The sequence below is a fragment of the Lepidochelys kempii genome, chromosome 2 (assembly GCF_965140265.1).
Source record: "Lepidochelys kempii isolate rLepKem1 chromosome 2, rLepKem1.hap2, whole genome shotgun sequence".
NCBI lineage: Eukaryota > Metazoa > Chordata > Testudines > Cheloniidae > Lepidochelys > Lepidochelys kempii.
In genome coordinates, this window is record NC_133257.1 from 258,103,988 (window position 1) to 258,125,928 (window position 21,941).

Genomic DNA, 21,941 nt, shown 5'->3' on the forward strand with positions numbered 1-21,941 from the left:
GTATCACCTTCCAGCTGAGGAGCTCAGAGCATTGTATACAACCTACTGAATTATGCTGCATAAATATTTGTCAGGTAAATATTGTTCCCATTTAATAGATGAGGAAACTGAGGTGCACAGAGGTTAAGTGACTTACTCAAAGTCACAAAGCAAATCAGAGACAGGACCAGGAATAGCTCTCCTAGCTCCCAGTTTTGCGCCTCAAGCACAAGACGATCTTTTATCAGTCAAGAGACTGAACAGACCTACAAAAAAACCAAGACCCGAAGACCTAATTCTACCCCAAGTTATACTCATCAACCGTCAACCAAGGTCAGAAGTTGTAACCTGAGTGACTTAGGCACCTAAGTCCAATTTTCAAAATGGATTTAGGAGCCAAGTCTCACTGAAAGTCAATGGGACTTGGGCACTTTTGAAAATGTTACCCGCTGTTGGGTTTTGTAAAGGTCTTCATTTCAGTGTTAGCGCCTAAGTCTTTTCAGATATGCTCCCCACAGAACTGTGTGTGTTTTGTATCATCCATTGCTGGGCACTTCATAGCATACAAGTGGAAACTAGACTACATAATAGCATCATGCAAGTACACTGTTTAACCTAGCCTGATATGGAGCAAAACTGCATTCTTCTACTTTACCTTTGGAAGGCAGAGATGATCCTGAGAGGCGTTGTGTTTGCATGTGTAAATTACCTTAAGGGTAGATTGTGCCCTGGTCCTAGGTAGCTGCCCAGGGGTTAAAGCTGGCAAGCCCCCCCAATCCTGTACAGCTGTGTGAGACCTACTTGGACCTCTGGGCATAGAGGGAATGGATGCACAGTGGCTGAATGCCCAATACTCCCCTTGCCCATGAGCCAGTGTGCAGGAAGTACGCAGAGCCCTGGTACCACCCCACAGGCCAGCTAAGAGAGCTGGCTGGATGCAGGCAATGGGAGAGGGAAGAGGCTACATCTTGTCAAGTGAAGAATGAGACCTGGAGAGGAATTGTACCTTTCTGAAGCATAATTTCTTGGTAGCGTTCCTGCTGGGACACAGTGGTGAGCTACACACTGCTGAATACCCAATACCATACTTCCCTATAAAGGCAGGTGTTCTCTGATACAAAAACAGCATGTTCACAAATCCTGCTTTTCTTCAGTCTTTATTTTTGGCACAATTTCAAAAGTAGGAAAACTTTTTAAAAAGAACCAACCAGTGGAACAGTTGATATAAAACATGTATGTCCTTCAAAAGCTGGACATCAGAATGGACAGAAAATAATGCAAATATACAAATAAATGTTTTGATATTAACAAGCACAGCTCTGATTGTTTTAAAGTGAGATAAAAAAATACAATGTAACCAACATCATTTGTGGGTAATTTTTTAAAAACACATTGAGGATTTGGCTCTTCCTCTGCACAGGACGAGGCGGAAGGGCGGAGAAACACTCCATTGCAATTTAATTGCATTTGGGATAAATAACATTTTATGACTTAAGGAGATGTCACACTCAGAACAGATTTATGACAAATTCAGAAGTGCATAGGATCTTGAAGTTACTTTAGCATACAGCAGAAGTCCCCAAACTGTGAGGCGTGCCCATTTAGGGGAGCATGGAGAAACATTCAGGCAGTGCAGCGGGGCCAGGGCCAGCCCCCACAAGGGGTTGGGACGGAGCACCATGCAGCCACGCTCTGCCCCCAGCTCCATTCCAGCCCCAGCTTCGACCCCCCCACCACGGCCTGGCTCCCCTCCCAACCGCATGGCTCCCGCTTCCAGCCCGCCCCCGCTCCCAGCCATGACCCCAGCTGCAGCTCCAACCCCAGCCTTGGCTCCCAGCCCTCAGGAGGGGCATGGACAGATTACATAAGGGACAACATGACATAAAAAGTCTGGGGACACCTGACATACAGTATATTACGGAAGTACCTCTTTAAACCTCCAGACCTTCTATTTCTGGGATTACTACTTCTAACCCCAAGAGCGTTATTGTAGCCTACTTAAGAACTTTTGTCTTGATTTTAAAAAGTTGAGTACATGCACATCCCATTCATTAACAATACTTTGCACTTATAAAGAACAGCAGCTTTCTTCGGAGACACAGAGAAGTTAGGTGACAATATGAGGTCTCTGATGGTTATTAGGAATGGTAAATTCATCTGGGTATGTTTGGATGAACTAGAAATGATGAAGATGCTGCTGTTTGTTTCCTTGCAAAAGCAGCATCTTCTCTATTCAGAGAGCAGAGATATTCATCTATCATTTCATCACCTAGTAAATATGAATACAGTATAGTATCATTTTATTATCTGCATTGCTGTAGCAGCTATAGGTCCAAACCAGAGATCAGGGTCCACCACAGATGGCGCTGTACAAACATGTTGTAAAATTATAGTCTCTGCCAAAGAGTTCAATATCTGTGCTAAACATTTCCTACTTAAAACAGGACACGGGGAGTCAGGGAATGTGGGTTCCAGATGGTGCAATGTTGGATAAATCACTTAAACTTTCTGTGCCTGTTTCCCCGCTATGAACTGGGGACAAGTTTCCCCTGCCAGCCAGCAGGATTAGGAGGTGTAATTCACTAACAGTCATGTGTGTAAGTGTGGCTCACTGTACTCCCCCCCAGTGGCTAGACCATGAAGAGTTTCGTGTTTCTGCTACAGCCTTCGGAGTTAATAGACCTAGTCATTCAACAGAAGCTCATGCTTTTAGATCCAAACATATCAGGTTCAATCCCACCGCTGGTGTATTCAGGTTTGTAAAACACCAGGGAAGTGCTAATATTCAGCAAAAAAAAAAATCAATCCAATTCCCTACAATGGCTGGGGACCTAGCAGTCCTCAGAACCCCAGGTTATTTATATAATTGACATTTAGAAACGATGCAGGAATCCCAAGATAAGCAGCTGTGCTCCACTTCTGCACCAAGGGCCAGAGGACAAGAGGACTGGGAGATACATTTATATCCATTTAGATCAGTTAAGTTTGGGGGTTTCCCCAGAGTTCTCTCACTAATTCCCACAACATTCTCAGGACAGACCTATGCAGGGTGATCTCATCAGAGTGGTGGAGACCACTATATTAATGGCAGAGATGGCAAAAAGTGTGTTTTGCAGGCCCATCCAAAAGTGTTCCCCATTACTGATGCTAAGAGCTTTAACAAGCTTCAGTTAATTGAGGTTCCCAACAATAGGGTTGGCTTGTCTATTACAAGAGACCTAGTGGGCAAAAAGAAGTTGGTAAAACATATAGCAACAGCTTATGAGTAGACATTAATGTCCTTTAAAGACACTCAGACACAGACATTTCTAACAGAAGAACTCAAAACAGTTAATATTGCAATGAATAGTCAAGAAACTGATGATCGGCTACTGTTTGAAAACGTACACGAGTGACTCCTTTTAAGAAATAAAATCCATAGCAAATCAGTGGCTGAAGGAATGAACCAACCTGCAGCAACTCAAGCAAATAGAGATTTGTAGGCACAGGAAAACCACATTACTTTGGAAAGTAAACATTTACCAAAACCCTGTTTTAAAATAACCTGTCAAACAAACAAAACAGAACAACCCACCCACCCTCCAAGTCTCCATAAGGGCTGGATCATACAGAGCCTCTGAGGTCAAGATCCACACGATGCATACAACTACAGCAACAAGAGTGGTGCGCCTAACCTCATTCATGCAAGCAACTGGGGATTCTTTTAGATTTAAAGTATACGGATTAATTAATCACAGTATCATAATATATTAATTCAAATATACATGTTCATATTAAAACATTACTATTTGTTTTGACGTAGGTCTGATCTATAATGCAAGGCATTCTTTGTCAGACACTTATCCTTTTGGTTTTGAGACATTGTAAAGCCAGTGTGTTCTGCGAGATTCTTAGAGGCCAAATGATTTAGGGGCTGCTCCTAGAAAGTTCTTAGCTCAATTCTCCCATTCAAGTCAATGGAAGCTGACGGTATTCAGCACCTTGTGTGTTAAGGTTCAATCCTACAATACAAATCCAAGACTGAGCCATCGACGTGAGATTGATCTGTTGTAAACATTACAGGATCTATGATTTCCCAGTGCTGATGTAAGAGCGATCACTTAGTTAAATGGGACATGTGCACAGACGGACAGACGGACATGCTACAAGCAGCACCCTCATTATTTAGCATGACTTTCTCTATGGCTTTTGCTTTTAACGAAGAACCAATCGTTGATCAAGGTTGGAAGGCTGTTTCAGAGGATGTCAGCAATAGGGGCGTTACATGAGTAACTAACTCTCTGAATAGGTTGGAATATGACCTAAAATGTTGTAAAAGACCAAAATTGAGAAAAAAATATTAAACAAAAAATAAACTCACTTCAGCCATTTCTCAAGAGTCAGATATTGCTAAAAATAATGGGAGATCAGTTAATTTCTTTTAGATAGTTAAACGATGTTTAAGTAAATGTGCTGCTCATTAAATACAAAGAGTGTCCTGGAGATTGAAGTCCTCCGTACAGCCAGAGAGCAGGTACAATCTGGGCAGCGGCAATGGAACCTGCCCTTCCAGTCTGCTACAACCCGGATCTGGAGGGGTTGCCTTTAGGGAACAAAAGGGTAGTTCAATCCTTGGCCTCTCTCCCAACCAAGGTGCCAGTATCAATGATTTTCATGGCATTTCTCATTTGTCCACTAAAAACCAGACTGAGACCCCCAAACTCATTTCATACAGGTCAGTAACCAGCCATCAGATTTCACCAGGGATTAAAGAGAGAAACTATTCCCCTGACAATCCCCAGATACCACTACGGGAGCCCTGTAACGGTGTTTAAAACCATATAAAAGTTGTGTACAACATCAACGGTTTGTGGCTTTGGTCATTTCAAGTTACCCACCTGGAGAAGTGCATTGTAGTCCTTTTACTGCAATTAACTCCCCATTTAATGCAATTAAGCCCCCCTTCAGATATCACTTGTGTGTCTGTTGCAGGCCCCAGGCATAATATTGCAAGGATCAAAGTTCTGACATGTTGAAAGACTGTATAGACTACACCTGAATGTTAGAGTTTCTTTTTTTCAGAAGGCACAACTGTGCAGGATCAAAAGGCACCTGGCTTATGTAGCTTTGTCTCATGGAAGCAAGAGGGATTTTGCCAGTCTTATCCAGAACCATTTTTTGGTGCAGGGATTAGTGTAGTCACAGACCGTAATGAACCTCAAGATGCTTGGAAACTCATTCTTCATGGATTTGCACTTGACTGGAATCAGCCGTTTGTGGCGTGCACCTGAAAGACAGTCCACCCAGGCATGCGAGTAAAGAAAGTTGCATCGTAACCATAAATCCATTCTTTACATCCCCCATAGAGTGAAAGCAGCAGCACACACGCACAGGTCCATACACCTAGGCCTGACCCCGGTCTCAGTTACACCAGTGTGACTCAACTGGCCATGCTCCTGGACAGCAAGTTCCAGCGTCGAAGGCTCTTTCCCCTAGCCAAACGCACATGGGAACATGCATCTCAAATCTCCCTGAACAGGTTACAACATACACAAGCCAAACCTTGAATGGCTTTTGTCATAAAAATAAAGGGAAGGGTAACCACCTTTCTGTATACAGTGCTATAAAATCCATCCTGGCCAGAGGCAAAATCCTTTCACCTGTAAAGGGTTAAGAAGCTAAGGTAACCTCGCTGGCACCTGACCCAAAATGACCAATGAGGGGACAAGATACTTTCAAATCTGGAGGGGGGGAAAAAGGCTTTTGTCTGTCTGTGTGATACCTTTGCCCGGAACAGATCAAGGATGCAAGCCGTCCATCTCCTGTAAAGTTAGTAAATAATCTAGCTAGAAAATGCATTAGGTTTTCTTTGTTTTGGCTTGTAAATTCACTGTGCTGGAGGAAATGTGTATTCCTGTTTTTGTGTCTTTTTGTAACTTAAGGTTTTGCCTAGAGGGATTCTCTATGTTTTGAATCTGACTGCCTGTAAGATTATCTTCCATTCTGATTTTACAGAGTTATTCTCTTATCTTTTTTTTGTTCTTCTAATAAAGTTCTGATTTTTAAGAATCTGATTGGGTTTTTGGGTCTTAAAAATCCAAGGCTGGTTTGTGCTCATCTTGTTTATTCTCAAGCCTCCCCAGGAAAGGGGGTGTAAGGGCTTAGGGGGATATTTTGGAGAAATAGGAACTCGAAGTGGTCCTTTCCCTGTTCTTTGTCTAAATCACTTGGTGGTGGCAGCATACTGTTCAAGGACAAGGCAAACTTTTTGCCTTGGGAAAGTTTTTAACCTAAGCTGGTAAAAATAAGTGTAGGGGCTTTTCATGCAGGTCCCCACATCTGTACCCCAGAGTTCAGAGTGGGGTGAGAACCCTGACAGCTTTATAAGTCAGTACCATGAACTGCACCAAAAACTCCAACTGGCAACTAATGCAATGTCTGGGGCATGGGTGTGCTGCATTCCATGCAAGACGCACAACATTCTGCACCAGCTGAAGTCTGAGAAGTACAGGGATAGCCCTGACTGAGCAGACTGGATTAATCCAATCTGCCAGTGATGAAGGCATGGAGAATTGCGGTGAAGTCCACCTCTGAAAGAATGTACAATGGAGGGGTGGAAGCGAGAGGACTTGAGAGGCCATCAAGTCCAACACCCTTCACTTAGGCAGGGCCAAGTAAACCTAGACCATCCCTGACAGGTGTTTGTCTAACCGTTCTTAAAAACTTCGCATGATGGGTATTCCACAACCTCCCTTGGAAGCCTGTTTGAGAGCTTAACTGCCTTTACAGTTAGACAGTTTTTCCTAATATCTAACCTAAATCTCCCTTGCCGTAGATTAAGCCCATTACTTCTTGTCCTTCCTTCAGTGGACACGGAGAACAATTGATCTCTGTCCTTTTTATAAGACCCCTGAACATATTAGAAGATTGTCATCAGGCCCCCCTCATTCATCGTTTCTCAAGACTAAACATGCCCAGTTTTTTAACCTTTCCTCATAGGTCAGCTTTTCTAAACCTTTTGTCATTTTTGTTGTTCCCCTTCCAGTTTGTCCACACCTTTCTTAAAGTGTGGCACCCAGAACTGGACACAATACTCCAGCTGAGGCCTCACCAGTGCCAAGCAGAGTGAGACAATTACCTCCCGTGTCTTACACACAACACTTCTGTTAATAAACCCGAGAATGGTATTAGCCTTTTTCACAACTGCATCACATTGACTTGTATTCAGCGCGATCCACTATAGCCCCCAGACCCTTTTCTGCAGTATGACCCCACTAGCCAGTTATTCCCCATTTGGTAGCTTCACATCTGATTTTTCCTTCTTAAGTGAAGTACTTTGCACTTATCTTTACTGAATTTCATCTTGTTGATTTCAGACCAATTCTCCAATTAGTCAAGATCATTTTGAATTCTAGTCCTGTCCTCCTAAGTGCTTGCAACCTCTCCCCGCTGGGTGTTATCCACAAATTTGATAAGCGCTCTCCATTTCATTATTCAACATGCCACAACCTCCTGGCCAGATGCCACTGGAAAGATTTACTCTTGGCAACCTGTGCTGTAGGGATATCCAGATGCAGCTGCAGATCTAAAAAGATACTCAAGTAACCAAAAAACAATGAGTAGACTGATCCTAAACCACTTCCTCCAGATCTTCAGGCTTTTCTAGGTTACCACCATTTCCTTTTCTACGAACATACTTCCCTCAGAACTGTAGGTTGCAGCACCCACTGGTAATTAAAGGGCAGCAAGCAATCACTCTACCAATGTCTGCATAGGATCAGACTCCTACCCGTCTGATTGCCCCTCAAGGAAGCAGTAATGGCTCTCAAGAATGATATCCTTTGGTCTGAGTGAAATCCCTTTCTTTTCCTTTGAACACTGGGCCAGCACTAGCCATGGGGAAGGTTTTCCACACACGAGACAATGTGCTAAGTGGATACAGCACTGGGCTAGGTTTCAGGAAACCTAGGTTCTATTCCTGGCTCTGCCATTGGCAAATCACTTTACTCTTCTGCAGCCCTCCCCACCCCTCGTCTGTTCCAGCTGTTCTCGGCAGGGACTGTCTCCTAGGGCTTGTCCACACTGTGAGTTAGTGTGCAGCAAGCCAGGATGTGAATCTACAGCACACTAGTTTGCTACGCACTGACTCAGCAGATGGAGCCTGCTGCTGTCTACTAAAAGATCCATAGTGTACTTTGATGTAGCGCTGTTTGAAATGGGAGAACATCAAAGCTCCCTACGGATCTTTTAGTGTGTGGTAGCCAGGTTCACCTGGCAAGTTAATGCAGAGCAAGCCGTTACTCTGCATTTGTACAATGCCTTGCTCAATGGGCACCAATCTCAGCTGCGACCTTTAGATGCTACTGTAATACAAATAATTAAGAACAACATTGACTATGCATTGTTGTGGGAAAATGTACCCTTAATGGGCCATCTGAATTCTCTTACCTGGGGAAAGGCTAAGAGCGAATTTGGTCTGGAAATCACATTCATTGCTGTCTAGGTAATCATCTGAAATAACAACCACCATCTTCCTACACCTGGATTTAAACCGAGAGTGGGGAAAAAATGGTTATTAACTGAACGAAAGAGAGATGCTTTTCATGCTTGCTGGAAAAATATATATTTTATAGCACTGTTCTGCTGAAAACATGCAACCATCAACAGTGTTCCAGTTCTAATGTCAATAAAATCTGAAGTGTTTTGATACTTTACTTACATCTGTATATATATTACACACAAAAAATGTACGTAAAAGAAACATTATTGAGATTGCAAAATCAAGTACTCAGAAGTTAGGAATGCCAGAATTAAGGTCACTTGTGCATCCTTAATTCAGCCCCCTTGTACGAATGCATTATGATGCAGTCTTTAACAGTATAATCTCATACTATGATATCAGGTGGGTATCACTGATATTAAGGTATATTTTTGAAGACGTGTTACAATGATTTGGAACCATCAACTTGTGCATTTGCTAACAATAAGCTACAGAACCACAAGACCTCATTACTGTTAGCTGCATCTTCCTTCTACTCACTACTTACACTCATTTGATATGTCTTGTCTTACATTACATGGTGAGTTCTTCAACTCATCATCTGCCTGTGTATTTGTACAGTGCCTTGCACAATAGGGCCCTGATCCTGGCTGGAGCCTAGAGATGCTACCATAACAACCCCCTCTGTCTGAAAGGATCCTTCGGAAATCCAGACAAGTAGCCATTAGCACTGAGCATGTATAAGTTCCCCTGTGCACCACCAGTGTCTTGGGGAGAAGACAGATCTCTCTTCTGAATTCCCTGGCTGCTCCAGGGTGCTCACACTCTGCACAGGTAGCTATGTTAGCTGCCCAGAGAGAGAACTGACATCATAATGTTCCAGTGGGTGGAAAAATCAACTGGATAAAGGAAAAACTACGAGTGCTGGTGCATTCTCCTACACACAGACGCACTGACGCTCTCTCCAGACAGCTCTCCCCTCTGGGCATAAGGAGGGAGGTGGAGGAGTTAACCCTCTGTGGGACAACTCCCCCTTGAACTCTATGAAAAGGGCTCTAAGGAGTCCTGGGGTGAGGGCCAGAGTGACTCTCCACAATACTGTCTCTTGAAAACTTACTGGATTTCTGTGTGGAAATCTGGCTGTGTGGGAGTTGATGCAGCTGGGAGCTGTTTTATCTCCTGTTGGGCCCCCTTCACAGCTGCCTTTGAGCAACCACAGGGTATCTAAACAGCAGAAGAGAGCGCAGAGACCAGTGGTGCCATAAGGAGGGGGTCTTGGTTTGGGACATCTCCCCCCTTCCTTCTTGAGGAGATAGTAAATAGGAAGCTCCACAAACTTCACTGTGGTGTTTCCCTGTCTCTCTATCCCATCCTGCATGCTCCAACAGGAGAGGGCAAATCTGGTCCCAAGGAACCAATTCTCCTTTGGCTTACCCAAAGTCTTACACTGGAAAAATCTAAAAATACTTTCCTTACAGCCAGTTCCCCCCCTGCAAACATTGTTCACTCACCGTCTCTCGATAAGCTCGCTAGTGATGGACCACACACACGATCCTGGCAGGACATCCCGATCAAACACACACAGCTTCAGCTTGAACTCCGTTTGTTCCAGCTCTCTGATCATCTCTTGGACAAAGTGAATGTCTTTCTGACAGTAACAGATGAAGGCATCAAATAGCTCTGGTGTGTTCCCTGAAACCATTCAGAATTATATGCAGACATATTAAATTAATTCAATTCAACCACACGTACTGGAGCCTTGGATTCATAACTTCACCTCACCCATATTAGCACAGTGTGGCTCTCTGTCCCCCTCTAGTGGCTAGCCCTTATACAGAGATTTATGACTGAGTTGGCTGCAGCTTTTGGGCTAATGAATCGGATTGTTTGGTCCAGGCAGTAGAGTCTCCTGCTTCTAAATCCAGAGCTCCAAGGTTCAGTCCCTGCAGATAATTCACGTAAGGGCAACACTACACTCACTATTTACAACAGTATCAGGCAGGCCCTCAGATTTGGGAAATACAAACATATCACAAAGAGAGCTATATGAGAAATAAATCTAATGGGGAGAAGACTGGCCAATATTTTCTGACCTGGGTATCAGACACTTGAATAAGTGACCTAACTGAGTTAGCCACCTACAGCTCTCACTGAGGCCTTCTTTTATTTATTCGGTGCCCAACCACAGATTCAGGTGCCTTATTTTAAGGCTAGCATTTTACACAACTGGGTGCCCAACCTCTACTGGCTCAATTTCTCACTGTGTTAGTCCAGTTTTACACCAGCATGACAACACTGATTTCAGCGGCGTTGTGCCAGCATAAAACTGCATTAATGTAGTGAAGGATCAGGCCCTAAAAGTGGGGTAGGGAAAACATTAGCATTCTATGGCCCAGATACTAAAATCAGATCCACACAGGCAGAACCTTGTACCTGAGGGGAGCCCCACAGGATTCAAATGGTGGGGCTCTGTTTTCAGGCTCAGGGCCTAAACTGGTAAACCGGGCTTCGCGATCACGCTCACCTAAAAAGGTCTCCTTCCAAATGAATGGAAATTTAGATCCATGCAATGAACTCTGACGAGATGAAAGCTTTTTACAGAAAGTGGTCCGGGCACAATATCATGCTGCACTGGCCTTAGGCCTATAAAACTGCACAGAGTTCCACATATTTTACTGCACTACCATTTGCCCTACTGCCCCTCTTCCCTCCCTGAGTATTTCAATCCTATCTCCCTGCTTGGTCAGGATGTCATGTATATGCATAGGTTGAGGGAAGGACAGAGATAGGAAGGGAGGTGAATGATTCTCAGTACTTCTCACAGGGGTCTAATACATAGAAGACAAGCCCTAGCACAGTATATCTATTATTAAATCTATAGATCTATGGCTATTTACCGTAAGGATCATCTCTGGTAGTGATGCCTGACATCTCCAATGTCTTCGGGACACTGCTGTCTACTGCTGGCACCTGAAGAGGCTGCTCTTTCCTCTGTAGGTACTTCTTACAGTCCTCTTCTGCAAGACACAAAAGGCTCACTTGATGCTGATCATGCTGCTGAGGTTCAACACACAGACGAACTCGCTTAGCGGTAACTAAACAAAATACAAACAGCACCCCCAGTCCTTCAGCAACATTCTGACTTGAAAGTAAAAGGGACTTACAACGTTAAGGTGAATTGATTTCGGAGTATTAGTTGTGTGTAGGATGCACTGAGAGACTGGACAAAAGGTGTTATTTAGGTGTTGTTGTTCTCATTGAACAGCACATACAATGTATGCAAATATCACCAGAGCAGTGACTCCATAGGTTTTAACATCTCCATGTTCTCCTTTCATTGTTGCCCATTTTGAGTCTCTAACTAATACTTAACGAAACACCATCAGGTAGTTTGGAGCCAAAATCTAGGGGTTGAGAGACTCGGGAGTTTTGTTTTTTTAAGTCTTCATAAAAATCTAATAATAATAAATGTAATGAACTGACTAGCACATCTGTATACTACTAGCTAAGAATCATAGGGTTAGAAGGGACCACAAGAGTTATCTAGTCTAACCCTTTGCCAAGATGCAAGATTTGTCTAAACCAGAGGTTCTCAAACTGTGGTCCACGGTCCACAAGCTCCATTCAGGTGGTCCGCAGATAGTTCCCTTTAAGGTGCGCGCCTGGGCTGCACACAAGAGAATGAAGGGCCACCCACCTAATTAGTGGAGCCACGCAGGTGTGGCTCCACTAATTAGGTGCCTGGACCCTGGAGAAGACGCACATGTAAGGTGTGGTGGTGGCCTTAGGGGGAAATAGGCAGTAGGTGGGAGGGGGCAGTGGTGAGAGGAGGGGGTGGGGGGGATTTGGGATGTGCAGGGCTGCAGCGGCCAGAGAAAGAGACATTTTTCCACAGCTCCAGGGCTGCAGATGCAGGGGAGAGATGGCCCTCCTTCACAGCCCCAGCTCTGTGGCTGCTGTGGAGGGGGAGAGACCCCCTGCCTTCCCAGCCCCAGCTCAGGAGCTGCCGTGGTGGGGGAGAGAGGGAGAGACCCCTTTCTTCCCAGTCCCAGCTCGGGGGGCACATCCATCCCATTAGAAAGGTAAGACTACTGATATTAAAATATGTGAGTTGTGTGCTTTTATTTGTAGAACAAAAAAAAATTAATTATTATTGTTTTTTATATATAGCGCTTTTATCCAAAGCACTTTACAAAAGTTAGCTAACAGTACAAACAACATTTGGAAAGATCATTAAGTGGTCCACCGAGGTCCTCAGCAATTTTCAAGTGGTCCATGAAAAAAAAAGTTTGAGAACCACTGGACTAAACCATCCTTCTAGAAGATGGAATCAGAATTGATGATCAGTCGCAGAATCAGACGTTCAGATACTATAGTGAGGAAGGCCATATAAAAATCTAGACAAACCCACAGCAGAATAGGGCTGATTACAGTAACTGTCAGTGGAGATTCTCCCTTAGCTCAAGTTGTGGTAGTATGTTCTTCTAGAGCAGTAAAATCTGGACTCTGATCCACTGCTGCTATGAAGTTCCCATGAAATCCTGCGTGGATATAGGTTTGTTACAAGTAGAAATATGTTCATTAACTTTATTTTTTAAACAATCTAAATGAAAATAGTAATGATTTGTTTTTTAAAATTTAAAATTTTTAAATTTGTTTTTTAAAATTCCCCTGTAGTGTATACAACCAACCCATTGCAGCACTGTACTAGTGCATGAGAACTAGTGAGTAAGAATAGATCTGAAACTATTAGAAAAAAACAACAGCCTGAAAACTGACTAGTGTTTTTTCCACTTCCCAAGTGGAAGTGCAAAATGCAAACAAAAAGCACAAATGGAGAAAGGCAAACTCTGAAATATTGCTGTGTGTTTTTTTTAATGTATAATTTTTAATCAGACATCATGCAACCCTTTCAGACATCATGTAACCCTCTGGATCTTAGTGATGCTGGTGTGTTGCACAGGCTGGTCTTTGTGATGAGAACAATTGCTGCGGGACTGGAAATAGCAGGAAAGAGAATCTACTGGAAGTAATGACACATTTTAAAATAATAACTGGGTAAAGAAAAACAACAAAAGAGACCAAGAGGAAAAATCAGAGCTATTCAGAGAGCTTAGAGGGGAAGTACCAGGGGCTGGATGAAAACAAGTAATTTGGGTGCATAAGATGGCAAATGAACATTTTAAAAAAACTATATATTTTCCCCCACATTGTATAAATGGAATATACAGTGAGTGGCCTTATCTGAATTTCTCTAGACTGTTTCCCAGTTCCTTATCAGAATTTAATTCAAGGCTCTGACACCATGTTCATGCTCTCCTCATTAGTCTGTTCAGGGTCATACACACTTATTTGAGCACTTCAGATTATTCCATTAATGATGCAAACATGCGCTAATCCTTTTGCCCATCCATCTCCAAGAGTGAAAGCTTCTGACTGAGGCAAAACTTTCAGAATGACACACCAATCCTGGTAAAACCCACATAGTATTGTTACATATACAAAATTGAGGCCAATTTCACTGAAATTGAGATGAGGTTTTCCAGCCAACCTGAGCTGATTAATGGTTTCCAGTAGTTTTGGCATGGGTCAGTCTCCATGCTAGGAAATGTTGAATGAGTTTTGCTTTGAGTCATGTGTTAATTAGGGCACAAAGTCAAAGTGACCATCAAGGGGTCTGAAACCATAAGAACAAAACCAACTAAATGAGAGTGCACAAAGCCTGCAAACGGAAATAGATTAATAGATATTAAGGTCAGAAGGGACCATCATGATCATGTAGTCTGACCTCCTACACAACGCAGGCCACAGAATCTCACCCACCCACTCCTGCCATAAACCTCTCACCTATGGCCGAGTTCCATGCAGTTGTATAAACCCCATCCAGTCTATGCAGATAACCTCAATATAAGGCATATAACATAGCTCTGATCTTGAAATGAATTATGGCTTGCATAAGGGAAGCTGAAGGAGAGGAGTAAAAATTATAAACAAATAAGCCCTACGAGGAAAGGGTAGATGAACTGGGCATGTTCCGAGTAGGGGAAAAAAAGACAACTGAGGGAGATTAATTATTAAGCAGACAAGTACCAGTTTTTGTCACTAGTCAGCAAGAAAGCAATAGAAAGTAATGGGCTTTTGCAAGGAAGATTTAGGACAAACGCACCAAGGTAAAGAGCTTTACAACTCTAAGGACAATCAGGCAATGGAAAGAGCTGCTAAGGAAGGCAGAATTGCCATTGCTGGAATGGGAACTATTAAGGCTAGACTAGACACCACCTCTTTAGGAATGATGATACGTACTGTTGCTATAATTATTGCGTATTGTTGCCATCCATTGGGATGGAACAGTTGACTCACGGCTGCATGGAAAGAGAGGTTGGTTCTGAAGTGCATGCCACAGACCACATGCAGTCTTTGGAATTCTGTGCTATGGATAGGCCCCTTCGGTTTCGGTTTTTATTTGATTTAATTTCCCCCAGAAATTTATAGGTGTTTATTACCACAACAACCAAAACAGGTGAAAAATCAATGCAAAAAACTATTAATTATTTTTCTGGGTAAATATCAGGGTTTATTTTGGTGGACAGAAGGACAGGGGGAAAGTATTCAGTAGATTAATGCTTTGATGAACGGAATTCAATGTGGTTTGCTGCAGGGCTAAAACAGAACTCAAAAAACAATGCCACTTCTGAGTTTAAGAAAACAATAGATCTCTAATTCCCAAATAAAACTTTTTATCTGAATGAACAGTTTACTGTTGAAGACGTAGATCTCTTAGCCTATAAACATTTACATTTAATAATTGGGCCACACCATTTGCAGTGCATACACTCAACTTCATCCTTTTCTCCTATTTTGTTTGTTTTTTAAACTTTTGAATACTTCCTTGTGCTCTGAAACGTATTCTGATACAGATTTCTGTTTCCTTCCCATTTTAGTGTGTCAAATCTTTAAACCATTATCCACTAACAGCACGAAGTGTGCATGTGGTGGGTGTGAGATTCATCAGTACGTTCAACTGTGCACACACTTCAGAGCTTGCGTGTGCCTGGTGGTTTATTATCTGTCTTTTCTAGACTAATACATAGCCTTATTTCAAAAGGCAGCTTGGCATATACACACAGATGCATGATCATAATACATACATCTCATACAAGGTATTGTATTTTCCTAATCAAACAAGTTTTTTAAATATATTTGAATGATACAAAAGTAGGGTGAAAATCGGAAAAAAATGAATAATGCTTTTTGTAAAACTCGGGATTTTTTGGTAAAAATCGGTTTAAATGGAAAACAAAGGGGCTTAGTTATGGATCAGTTATGTGCCTCACAAAGAGTCTTACATCCAAACATATAACACAGCCAGGACACTCAGATCAAGAAGCAGCACTGCTTAAAGCCCAAATTTCAGTACCAACGATATGGGTGGCTGAATCCTCCATTTTTTTTAATGCATGTTAGGGACCTGATCCTGAGGGCAATCATCTCCCACTGACTTTCATGAGAGTTTAGGGTGCTCAGTAAGTAGCATAGGATCAGACCCAAGCTATAGTCTCCAGGCGAACATCTCAATGTGACTCTCAGCTGGGAGCCTCCTCAACCTTCAGGCCCCACCCAGTTAAAACCATTTGGTTCTATATTCCCTTTTTGAAAGGTATTCAGACTCAGTGCCTCTTCCTGAACGAAACTGTACGTGTTAATGTGGCAAGAAGAACTGAAAAGTCAGCTCCTGAATTAAGAGCATCAGTGCCAGAATGAAGAGCTTCTGAAGTGCAGCTTCATTTGGGTTGTAAGTTCAAACCTTCTCACCCAGCCAGAAGTCTCTGCTTCTTGTTATGGACCACAAAAAAAAACAAAAAAAACCAAAACAGACTGAGGCTCATGAGGCATAACACTAATAACAGGTCCCTTAAAAAAAAAAAAAAAGCAGCAGAGGGTCCTCAAAATACATGTGGGAGTAGGAGGGACCCAGTGGGAATCTCTACACTAGATCACTGGTTTATCTATTTGGTGTTTTGCAAGATGCAGCGGTGAAGTTTTCCATCTTGATTTCTCATCAGCAAGTAACAGGAAGTGAGATCTCTCACTTCCCCACCAGTAGCCCAGCAAGTGTACAGCCTGTAGACACTCAGTGTCAAGCATAACTTGTGACTCGAAAGAGACCTGAGAAATATTTAGGTGATAAAACTTCATTTCCAGTTAGTGCCATTTGGGTTCCCGTAAAGCGTGGTTCTATTGTAAATAATGCTTTGTGAAAATGGCTCTGTGGGGTTCTGTATTTATTTATTTATTTATTATTTCTCATGGATTCCTGTATCAAGTTTGCTCAGTTGAAAAATAATTCCCACCCACACAACTACCAGGTCCACAAATTCAGGCTGTGCTCTATCCCATGGATCATCACCAGACCTGAAGATTCTGCCAGCCAAATCAGATTCTCAGTCCAATCCCATTACCTTCAGGTCATGCCCTCCATGAAACCTGGGCAAACTATCTCATGGCTAATGTTGCCAAAGGCATTGTTGGACCTGCAGGATTTATATCACTGGAGATCACATGCAAGACAGAAAGGATGCAGGGTGAATTTGAAGGGCTGGTAACTAGCAGAAATATGAAGCTCTCTCTTTCCATTGAAAACTGAGCAAGTTTACTATGAAAAAAAAATCAGAGAAGCACAGTAAATATGTAACTGCAATGTCAGTTTTCAGAGTAGAACAGCAACAAGCAAAACAAAAAGCATACCACTCAAACTATGGTTAGGCCTCAAAAATTATTTTCATAAAGAAAGCTGTATCTTATGCAGTATCCCTGTATTATTTATAATTCTCTACAGATGCCACACATAGGCTTTAGCTTTCCCAAACAAAGTTAAATTTCAGGACCTAAACAAGCTGACAGTGACTCTTTAACCTATCAGTCTAGATCAGGCTTTGAAATTAACTGGCAAATCTCAAAAGGATGACAAGGATATAAAGGAAGTTAGCCACCAAGAACTGCCAAACTAAACCCACTTCAGGCTAGCAGTTCACACTCAAAACCTAGCCATGCTTACACCAGAGTTTTAACACTGACTAATGTTGAATTTCAGGGGGGAAACCAAACCAAACCTCCCAGAACTTTCTTTTCCAGTTGTCTCTGCAGATCGGTCCCAGCCCCAAGAGAAACTAAACTATTCATTCGGTCTTGGGTGGGGCCTGGGGGGAATCATTAAAATTGCCTCCAGGGTGCTTTTGTTTCTGTACAGCCCATGAAGCAGGTGGCCTATGATGTCACCAGAACCTATTTAGACGGTCATCCAGCGATCAGGCTGAACTGTGCCCCACCAAAGCGCGCAGCCTCGGCCCCCCGCCCCCCAAGGGCTGTGCCAAAGGCCACTCTCCTCTCTCCCAAGCCCCCCAGGCTCCTACAGCCACCCGGCAGGCCCGGGGAGGAGTCCAGCCCCAGCGGCCCGGCGCAGCTGTCAAACAGAGCGGGCCGAGGGGAGGGGAGCGGCAGAGCCGGACACACGAGGGGGCAGCGGCGGCAGGGCCGGCGAGGGGGGCAGCACCGGGCGGGGGAAGAGGCAATAAGGGGGCGCAGGGGGCGGAGCAGAGCGAGGAGGCGCAGGCGGGAGGAAGCGGCGGGGCCTGGGCCGCGGGTTCAACTCCGGCTCTCACCGATGCGGCCGCCCAGGTCGGCCAGGATGTCTTGGCGGCCCACGGCCCGCAGCAGCGCCAGCAGGCGGCCCACGCTGGCGCCGCCGGGGCAGCGGCCCTGCCAGTCCTCCAGCAGGCGGGCGGTGGGGTCGGGCTGCGCCTCCAGGTGCTTGATCTCCAGGTACTCGTAGCCCAGCTCCTCGGCCAGCGCCGTCCAGTCGGCGGCCACCGGGGCGCGCGGGTTGAGGTAGAGCCCGAGCCGCCGCCGCACCGCGAAGTTCAGCGCCACCAGCGGCACCGCCTCCAGCTCGGGGGCCGCCGGGGAGCCGGAGCCGGAGCCGGCCGGGGCCGTGGCCGCGTCCATGGCTCGCGAGCCGAGCCTGCCGCTTTCGCAACTTCCCGCTCCCGCCCCCGCCCCGGATCCCCGCGGGTTTCGCTTCCCACCCCGCCCCCGCCTGCAAGCCCGCCGCCCGCCCGCCCTGGAGCCTCCCCTGCGGGCGAGAAGGGCCGGGCGGGAGCCCCGCGCCCGCAGCGACAGACACGGCCCGGGGCAGACGGGAGCCCCCGACAGCCACCCCTCCCCCCACGCCCGGGGACAGACAGGAGCCCCCGACAGCCACACACACACCCAGGCCGGGGGACAGACGGACAGACAGGAGCCCCCGACAGCCACACACACACCCACGCCCGGGGACAGACAGGAGCCCCCGACAGCCACACACACACCCAGGCCGGGGGACAGACGGACAGACAGGAGCCCCCGACAGCCACACACACACCCACGCCCGGGGACAGACAGGAGCCCCCGACAGCCACACACACACCCAGGCCGGGGGACAGACGGACAGACAGGAGCCCCCGACAGCCACCCCTCCCCCCACGCCCGGGGACAGACAGGAGCCCCCGACAGCCACACACACACCCAGGCCGGGGGACAGACGGACAGACAGGAGCCCCCGACAGCCACACACACACCCACGCCCGGGGACAGACAGGAGCCCCCGACAGCCACACACACACCCAGGCCGGGGGACAGACGGACAGACAGGAGCCCCCGACAGCCACCCCTCCCCCCACGCCCGGGGACAGACAGGAGCCCCCGACAGCCACACACACACCCAGGCCGGGGGACAGACGGACAGACAGGAGCCCCCGACAGCCACACACACACCCACGCCCGGGGACAGACAGGAGCCCCCGACAGCCACACACACCCAGTCTCAGGGACAGACGGACAGACTGGAGCCCCCGACAGCCACACACACACCCACGCCCGGGGACAGACAGGAACCCCCGACAGCCACACACCCACCCCCAGGCCCAGGGACAGACGGACAGACAGGAGCCCCCGACAGCCACACACACCCAGGCCCAGGGACAGACGGACAGACAGGAGCCCCCGACAGCCACACCCCCCCCCCCAGGCCCAGGGACAGACGGACAGACAGGAGCCCCCGACAGCCACACACACACCCACGCCCGGGGACAGACAGGAACCCCCGACAGCCACCCCCCCACCCAGGCCCAGGGACAGACGGACAGACAGGAGCCCCCAACAGCCACACACACCCAGGCCCAGGGACAGACGGACAGACAGGAGCCCCCAACAGCCACACACACCCCCCAGGCCCAGGGACAGACAGGAGCCCCCGACAGCCACACACACCCCCCAGGCCCAGGGACAGACGGACAGACAGGAGCCCCCGACAGCCACACACACCCCCCAGGCCCAGGGACAGACGGACAGACAGGAGCCCCCGACAGCCACCCCCCACGCCCGGGGACAGACAGGAACCCCCGACAGCCACACACACCCAGTCTCAGGGACAGATGGACAGACAGGAGCCCCTGACAGCCACACACACACTCAGTCCAGGGACAGAGAGACAGACAGGAGCCCCCAACAGCCAGCCATGCCCCCCAGTCCCGGAGGACACCCTAGCAGCCAACCTGTCCCCCACGCACCTTCCCTGGGAGCAAAGGGACAGACACCTATTTCTCAGTGTGGGAGGGGGTCAGGGCCCCCTCTTCCCTGGAGAGGGCATTCTTCTAACTTCCTCCCCTTCCTGCACAAAACCTGACAGAGCTTGGCTCTCCGCTGGCCTAAGAGCCAGACACCCCCATTGCCCCAGCCTGGGAGCAGACACACACCCACACCGTCCTTTCCCCTCGCCTGTCAGGGAGCAGCTGGTGACCCCTCTACCCATCCCCTGAACCCACTTCCCTACCCCCACCTCCATGGAGACAGACACCCCCACCCTTGCACGCAGAGCCTGCATTTCCCATGCCCCAGCCCAAGAGGGATGCAATATGAACACCCCCAAGGCTAGGATGGGGGGAGTGATGCGTTGATGGCATTATTTCTGTTGGGATCAAGCTGAGGCTCCCATTGGGCTGGGTACTGCAAGAACACAGAGAGCGTGTGTGTGAGCTCAGGCAGGTGGTGGGAGAGAGGAAGCATTATTAGCCCCATGTCCCAGAGGGGGCACAGAGAGATGGGGTGACCTACCCAAAATCCCATGGGAAGGCTGCAGCAGAGCTGGGCGTTGAACCAGCGTCTCCTGCTCATCCCAAACCAACAGGCTCCTGCTTAGAGTGCTGGTTTTAGTAGGGGACATCTATACATAAGTCAGTTGAAGGCTCAGCCCCCGCTCTGGTCTACTACTCCGACTTAAGGTTAGCTTGTTTCTGCTCCTATTCACACACACAAGGGACACATTTGCCTTCCCCTGCTGCCATCCCCACAGAGATGTCTGGGTGGAAGGTCCCAACAGTGCCCTCGTTGGGTGGCTGTGCCCATCACAGCAGAGCCCTGGTTTAGGTGGCAGGAAGAGCCCTCCTCTCCCCACCAAAACCCCCCACATTCCTGAAGCAGTGGAGAGCAGAGATTTCCTTCCTCGCCGGGAAACCAGTCAGCTGAGGGCTGAGAAAGAGGGAGGCCCCACCCAGGCTGCAGCCCAGGAGCTGCCAGCATAGAAAAGGACATTTGTACAGGGCACACCCCACCTAGAAGGCGACTCAGTCCAGAAAGCTCAGACCACCAGCTGTACCCTGCACCAGCAGAGCCTGCGGATGGACACCCCTGCTCCATGGGGAGAGGGAAGCCCCCCAAGGAATGCCTGGGGCTAGGCCTGCTCCTGACCAGACAGGCACAGCAACACTGGCTGACCCCCATTTCCTTAGCTACCTGCAGCAGGGCAATGGCCAAGCTCACCCAGCCACTCACTCCCAACACCCTGAAGGGTGGCCGAGGCAGTACCCAAGTGCCTAGCAATACCCATCTTTCATTCTTCCACCCTCCCTTACCTGAGCTGCATCTATGGGGGACCCATGCTGCACCTGGTCTGCCCCACATGGTCGCCTCCAGGCTGCCAGTGATGATGTCACTGACATCACATGACCCCAGAAATCCTCAGCACTCACCTGTTAAATCAGATCTAGGCTGTTCTGCGTTCTTCTTTGTGGATGCTAAATGGCAGTAGTAGAGGGGACTCCAGATTATTTGGCTGCGGGGAGGCGAGGAACTTGACTGGAAGAAAGGAAAAGTTTTTCCCTACAACTACTTTGTCTCATCTTACTTCAGGCAGAGCTTGGGTGTATCACCTTCCCCAAGTCCCCTGCCTAGTATTCTGCTACAGATTTAAAGAAACAGTGCACATACCCTTACAGGAGCAGAAGAGAAGGAAAAAGATGGGGATGTAGGGCAAGAAAGAAGGAAGCCTTAGATACCATGCTGATAAATGCTATCTCATAAAAACCTGAGATCAGAAAAAGCCTGTGTTGTTGTGTGCTAAATCCATCTTCTTGATGCTTTCTATGTCTGAATTACATTGTTGACAGAAAAT

At 46.9% G+C, this 21,941-nt stretch overlaps 1 protein-coding gene across 3 annotated transcripts; it reads right to left on the reverse strand.

Moving 5' to 3' along the window:
• Positions 1–1,729: 1,729 nt before the first annotated feature.
• MYD88 (MYD88 innate immune signal transduction adaptor) lies at positions 1,730–18,508 on the reverse strand. Of its 3 annotated transcripts, none has more exons than XM_073334702.1 (6): positions 18,118–18,508; positions 11,356–11,475; positions 9,970–10,150; positions 8,407–8,498; positions 5,071–5,245; positions 1,730–4,561 (listed from the first exon to the last, which is right to left on the reverse strand). In XM_073334702.1, the coding sequence occupies exons 1-5, from the start codon at positions 18,458–18,460 to the stop codon at positions 5,091–5,093; spliced, it is 891 nt and encodes a 296-aa protein (XP_073190803.1). In that variant the 5' UTR covers positions 18,461–18,508; the 3' UTR covers positions 1,730–4,561; positions 5,071–5,090. The 3 variants fall into 3 exon arrangements, with proteins under 3 accessions (XP_073190803.1, XP_073190804.1, XP_073190806.1); XM_073334703.1 differs by having other exon boundaries at positions 4,222–4,280; XM_073334705.1 differs by lacking the exon at positions 1,730–4,561 and having other exon boundaries at positions 5,153–7,543.
• Positions 18,509–21,941: the final 3,433 nt, after the last annotated feature.